Source organism: Octodon degus, unplaced genomic scaffold, assembly GCF_000260255.1.
Source record: "Octodon degus isolate 3935 unplaced genomic scaffold, OctDeg1.0 scaffold00016, whole genome shotgun sequence".
Lineage (NCBI taxonomy): Eukaryota > Metazoa > Chordata > Mammalia > Rodentia > Octodontidae > Octodon > Octodon degus.
In genome coordinates this window covers 14,579,300-14,586,209 of record NW_004524592.1, presented here as the reverse complement: position 1 = coordinate 14,586,209, position 6,910 = coordinate 14,579,300, and the positions used below count along the sequence as shown (strand labels likewise).

The following is a 6,910-nucleotide window of genomic DNA, read 5'->3' as shown; positions in this document are numbered from 1 at the left end:
AAAAAAAAATGCTTATATGTTCTAAAAAATATATTAAAAACATATCTTTGCTAAAGATCTTCAAAGAATCTAAATCAGTTTTGTGCTCTGAATACCATGAAAAGTAGTGTTTCAGGAATTTTATTTCAGAGTTCAAAAAGTTCATTTCAAGATGCCTCTGAAGTTTTTGGAAATCCAAAAACATTAATTAAAAGGGTTGCTCTGCTAGTTAATATTAGCCTCCATCTGCATTTTTTGTTTTCTTAAGAGAAATGTTTAGCTCTCCTGAGGTGGTTACACAGTAGTACACATAATCTCAAGTAATCAGGAGGCTGAGGCAGAAGGATTGCAAGTTTGAGGCCAGTGTGGGAAACTCAGCAAGACCTTGACTCAGAGTAAAGTTCAAAGGGGACAGGAGTCTGTGGATGTAGCTCAGCACTGGAGTGCTTGCCTAACATTCTCAGGATTCTGGGTTCAGTCCCTAGTACTGCCTTTTTTTTTTTTTCTTTTTGGCAGTACCGGGTATCAAACTCAAGACCTTGCGCTTGCCAGGCAGGGGCTTATACCACTGAGCTGTCTCCCCAGCCCTCCCAATACTGCCTTTAAATTTCTTCAGATTCCATTGTTACTCTGTTTCTAGTATTGTAATGAGTATGCAAAAACAAAGTAAAAAAAGCTATTTGAGATTATTAAACTAAAATGGTTATATTTATTTTAAGTGGTGATAGTGTAAACAGGGTGTATTAATAGTTACTCTATACAACCCTTGTGCTAATTCCTTCAGTTGTATATTAGTATATGTTGTAAAATTATACTACGTATTGTACACTGTGCACATTTTCATATCTCTTACAAAATAGAAATTTTATGGTCCACTCAAAAGCCATGAGGAAGAAGCATATGTAGGGAAGCATTATAGTCACGGAGTCACTTATGAATAATTGAGTACTACATAGTTATTGATTTTACTGATACTAATAGTAAAAATGAATCAGGCTTTGTTGCTTCACCTAGCCAACTACTAAATGTTTATTGCATCTAATAAAAGACTACATTTGGGGGCTGTGGAAGGTAGAGCATTTGGGTTCCATTTACTGTGCTAAGAGATAATTGGTAAGTAGGGACAAAAATTACTTTCAGTATGTTAAAATTTTTTTGACAAAAAAAAGTAAAGCTATAGTGTTATTTTAAGTATATTCCAGGGAAAAATAGTATATGTAGCCAAAGGGACTAGTTTTAATCCCAGTGGTTTCATAAAGGAAATATAACCACTGTTTTTTTTTTGTTTGTTTGTTTTTTTTTTTTGCGGTACCGGGGATTAAACTCAGGATCTTGCGCTTGCCAGACAAGTGCTTATTCTACTGAGCTATCTCCCCGACCCCCTTAAAGTTTTTTTTTTTTCCAGAACTGGGAATTGAACTCAGGACCTTGACTTTCCAGGCAAGTGCTTATTCTACTGAGCTATCTCCTCAGCCCTATAACTGCATTCTTCACATTTCCATTCCTTCTGTGAATATAATCCATAAATCAGTTTAAAGCAAAAAGAAGCCGTAAGCCAATGATTTCCCATCAAAACAACAGTAGTTTTGTTAAGACTACAGATTCCTGGGTCTCTACCCAAACCTGCCAAAATAAATGATGGATGTGAAGTTGTGGCATTAGCTACGTCTGGGTGGTTTTTTAGAGCCTCTATCCTAAGCAGTAATCAATCACAGTTCAGGAGCTAGTATGTTTACCATTACAAGTGACACATTTACAATCCAACACTTAGATAAATCTGCTGGTTTGATTTGTGTGGATCATTTTATTAATCAAATTTTTATCTTACAAGGTTCAGTGAAATAGATAATTCATCACTATCACTAGCATTGAACATTCCCCAGATGTAAAATGTCATTACTGTTTTTTCTAAGGAAGTGTGTATTAATTGACTAGTTACTCGCTAGATACAAGAAAGCATCCAAACTGTATGGTATCATTCTACAAACATTCACATTCCATTTCAGGACATGCAAGTTCTATGAAGAATGTTGTTCTATTTTTGAGTAGTATTTACTTGTCACATATATCTAGGGTCAGAAAATTAAGGGGAAAACAAAACCAGTTTCTTTGTACTCTAGCCCCAAACCAAGAATTAGCTGTTTTCATTGTTATTAATGTAATTTTTTTCACATAGTGTGTACCTGGGCAGTCTGTTTTTTAACCACTTGTGAAGAAGTTCAAAAAAAGCTGTATGAAGAGATAGACCAGGTTTTGGGGAAGAGTCCTATTACACCAGAGAAAATTGAGCAGCTCAGGTAAGAATACAGTAAGAGAATGAGATCATTACAAGGTAAATTTGAACTGCTTTGTCTGATTTTAAAAAATGTAAATATCTTGGAAAGCTATATGTTTTATAGGTCTTAAAATATGTAGTTTAACCTGTGTTTTAAAAATCAGAAAGTATTTCTGAGAAATCTTAAAATTAGCCTGTGTTAAATAATACCAGTAGCCAAGGTAGTAAGGCACACGTGTAATTCTAGGACTTGGGAAGCTGAGGCAGGAAGGTCATGATTCTAAGGCCAGTCTCCGCTATATAGCACCACTCTGTCCTGAGAAGAACCAAAAAGCATCAAGCAAGTGGGACACTCATATCTTTTGGAGGGACTATAAAATGGTATAGGTACAATGAAAAAGAATCTGGTAGGATTTTGCAAAGTTAAATATATACCTATTGTATGATGTGATAAAACCACTTCAAGATATTTCCCAAAAGCAGAGAAAACAGTTTTATACAGAGTTTAGGCTAAAAATAGCCCAAACTGGAAGCACCTCAAGGGTCCATTAGACAGTAAATTGTAAATGGGTGAGCACATTACAATATAATCATACTATGGAACACTACTAAGTAATAAAGGGAACACAGTATCAATGTAATATGCACAACAACACAGGCAAGTCTTTACTATGCTGAGTGAAACACAAAAGCCTGCCTACTGCATCATTCATTTTTGTGAAATTGAATTTTTTTTTGGGGGGGAGGGGTTCAGTCTCACTATACAGTTCAGATTCATCGTGATTTTCCTGTCTCATCCTCCCTAGTGCCAGGATTACAGGCTTGTACCACCATCCTCTGTTTTGGGGCTGGCAAGATGCAGCACCAGGGATTGAACTCAGGACCTTGCACTTGCCAGGCATAGCAGTAGCAGGGATTGAACTCAGGACCTTGTGTTTGTCAGGCAGTCACTTATGCCACTGGGCTATCTCCTCAGCCCTGTGTGAAATTCTAGAAAAGACAAAACTACAGTGACAGGAAGCCATGGTTCTTGCATCTGTCCAGCCATTCCACATATCACCACTGGAAGCTTGTAGCCACCTTGCCAATCACTCAGGCCCTTAAAACACCTGTGTGCTTTGGACCAGCTGACTCAATCTCTGGGCATCAGGGAGTTTTAGTCCACAGCATTCTCTGACCCCAAAAGAAGTTTTCAAGAGCTTCTCAGATGACTAACATGTATGCAAAGTTGAACATCACTGCGCTTGTGATCTTTCTAAATGTGGAGAGTCATAACTGATTGGTTGACTCCCCATTTAAAGTCTTGCAGGGGCTTCTCACTGTTTTTAAGATAAATGTTAAACTCCCTGATTAGCTCATGAGGCGTTCAAGAACTGAGCCTTCACTGAGCGTGGTGGTACACACCTGTAATTCTGACACTTGGGAGGCCAAGCCAGGAGCTCTATGAGTTCCAGGCCAAGCTTAGACTATATAGTGAGACCCTGATTCAAAAAAACAAAAAAATGGGGCTGGTGAGATAGCTCAGTGGTCTAAAATGCCTGCTTAGGCAAGCTTAGGCAAAGTTCAGGGACCTCAGTTCAATCCCCAGCACCACATGCTCTGCCAGCCCTGTCCCCAGGGTGGGCAGTTCTGCCAAAAAAAAAAAAAAAAAAGTTTTAAAAATAAAATTAAAATAAAAACCCTGAACCTAATATGCCTCATTTTATTTCTTGTTACTTGTCTTATACAATTGGATTTAGCTTTATAAAATCTTGTTTCCAGATGCAGCCCTCTTTCTTATTTTTTTATAAAGAATAAAATAGTGTTGCATAGACTATTCCACTATGTAGTTTGTTTCCTTCTCTGTTCTAGCTACTTTCTTATTGTTTTGCAGGTCTTGCACTAAGCATTTACTTCTCTGCAAAGCTCTTTCCCTAGATAAGGTGTTTTACCATCTATTGCCATCATATTTTCAGTATTTTCTCCTAGCATTTGTTGAGTCTGTTTAACCTTTGATCGTTTTGTCCCCTTCATCTTTCCTCCTCTGCCGCTTATTCTGACATTCTTAGAAACTAGATCTTAAAGGACTGGGGATATAGCTCAGCAGCACAGCACCTGCTTGGCAAGCACAAGGTCATGAGTTCAATTTCACGTATCTCTTCCCCCACTAAAAAAATAAAGGCCAAGAAAATAGTTCTTATTGGCCAGTGTGGTGATGCATGCCAATAATCACAGTACTTGAGGCAGGAGGATAGCTGTGAGTTGGAGACCAATCTGGTTCTACGTGGTGATTTCAAGGCCAGCCTGAACTGCATAGGGATACCTTGTATCAACAAACAAACAAACAACAGGTCTTATTCACTGTTGTAGCTAGGTGCCTAGCATAATCCTTCATGTATAGTAGATACCCAGTAAATATTTGTTCAAAAATGAAAGGAGATGTTTCCTCTTTTGTTTTTGGTTTATTGGTTGATTGGCTGGTTGGTTTTGTTTTGTTTGTTTTTAGAGACAGGGTTTCAATATGTACTTCAGGCTGGCCTTGAGCTCATAAAGCCAGACTGCCTTTAAACTCCCAGCCTCACCCTGCTGAGTGCTGAGATTATAAACAGGTGCCACCATTCCCAAGCTGTTTTTGTTGTTTCTTACATTAGAAATGCTATGCTTATAACACTGTTATGCTTAAATTTTTTGTTAGTATTTCCAATTATTTCTTTTCTTTTTTTTTTAATTAGTACAGGGTCTCACTATACAGATCGGACTCATAGTGAATCTCCTGTTTTCAGCCTCCCAAGCGCTGGGATTATAAGTATGCACTACCATGCCCAGTCTCAATTGCCATCTCAGCGCGCCCCGGGAGAGGGGCCAGCATCACAGGTGGGGGATTGAACCACTGCAGATGCTTTAGGGCTGGGGAGATAGCTCAGTAGAACAAGCACTTGCCTGGCAAGCACAGGGTCCTGAGTTCAATCCCCAGTACTGAAGAAAAAAAAAAAAAAAAAAAAGCAGATGCTTTAGTCCGCTGAGCTATCTGGCTGGTCCTATTTCCAATTATTTCTGTATAATAAGGTCTTACAAGTGAGTTTATGGTTAAAAGACACACAGAGCAGCATAGTGGTTAAAATTAGGGTGCATAGAAAAGTCAGGTAAGGGTTTGGATCTTATACCATTTGCCTCCTATGTGATCCCAAAAAATTTCTTTTAGTTTTTATTGATTGATTCAGGATCTAGCTATAGTTCAGGCTGGCCTTGAACTCACTCCCTAGCCCAAGCTGACGTCCTGGCAATGATCCTCCTGCTTCATCCTCCTAAGTGCTGGGATTACAGTTGTATGCTCCACCACGCCCATCTTCTTCTAATTTTAATTTGTAAAGTTAGAACATTAAGAGCATCCACATAGTTTTTCTGTAATTTTTAGAAGTGTTTTTGTTTAAATGTTTATCTACATTTGTATATCTGTAATTTGCATAATGAACACAAGTAGGAATTATGGCACTATTTCACACTAGGGAGATTTGTTTATTTATTTATTTATTTTGTGTGTGTGTGTGGCCAGCTCAGCCCACCAGGGGGCGGGGCTGGCTGGCATGTGGTGCTGGGGGATTGAACTGCGGTCCCTATGCTTTGCTTAGCTTAGCTTGTTCTAAGTGGGTGCTTTAGACCACTGAGCCATCTCACCAGCCCTGGAAGATTTAAGAAGTTGTCATGACATTGTTAATATGTGTGCAAGTTTTGAACGGCCTCTCCCAAGATGAGTACTCTAGAAGGCTGAAGCAAAAATATCACACATGTAATTTAGCAATTTAGTGAGACTGTGTCATGTCTCAGTTACTCTTCTCTCATTGCAGAGACAAAATACCTGACACTTAGAATGAAGGAAGGAAAAGTTTCTTTAGCTTACAGTTACTGGAATTTTCAGTCCACCATCATTCAGCTGGTTTCAAGACAGCATGACACATGGCAGAGAGCAACCGTGCATGATGGCAGCAAAGAGCAGAGAGCAAATGAAGGAGCAGCAGCAACAATGACTGCAGAGAGCAAGTCTGTCTTCCTTATGTTGCATTCAGGCTGTCTGCCCCAGGCTAGGTGTAATACACACATAATCCCAGCAGCACTCACACCCATAATCCCCATGGATCATGAGTTAGTAACAAACTCTAGAGTCCACCCCATGCCTGCATGAGGCTTTGGGTGGACAACTAGACATAAACCATAACAGACTGTTTCAAAAGGAAATATTTTAAAAGAGGGGAGCTGGGGCTGTAGCTCAGTGTCAAGGCTCTGGGTCCAACCCCCAATACCAAGAAAAATATTTTATTTTTTTGGCAGAACCAGGGATTGAACTCAGTCCCTTGCGCTTGCCAGGGAAGCACTTACTCTACTAAGCCATAACCCCGGTCGCCCAAGAAAATATTTTAGACTTTAGATGTCTAAAGTACAAAAATTGTACATATTAATGGATATCGTGTGATATTTTGATACGCCTATACTTTATATAATATTTAAGTCAGGCAAAGTATTATCTTTAATCCATTTTGAACTGATTTTTGTTACTGTGTGAGATCTGGGTCCAGTTTTACTATTCTATAGGTAGATATCCAATTTTCCCAATACCATTTATTAAAAAAGGTTGCCGTTCCTCCAGTGCATATTCTTTTTTTTTTTTTTTTTTTTTTTTTT

General features: G+C 38.7%; 1 protein-coding gene across 1 annotated transcript in view; it reads left to right on the top strand.

The window, feature by feature from the left end:
- The window catches only part of LOC101560675 (cytochrome P450 20A1), a 64,177-nt gene that overhangs the window by 49,673 nt on the left and 7,594 nt on the right, over positions 1–6,910 (top strand). Inside the window, exon 9 of the mRNA XM_023710160.1 lies at positions 2,156–2,276. Within this exon, the coding sequence (XP_023565928.1) occupies positions 2,156–2,276 (121 nt within the window). The remainder of the gene's footprint in view (positions 1–2,155; positions 2,277–6,910) is intronic.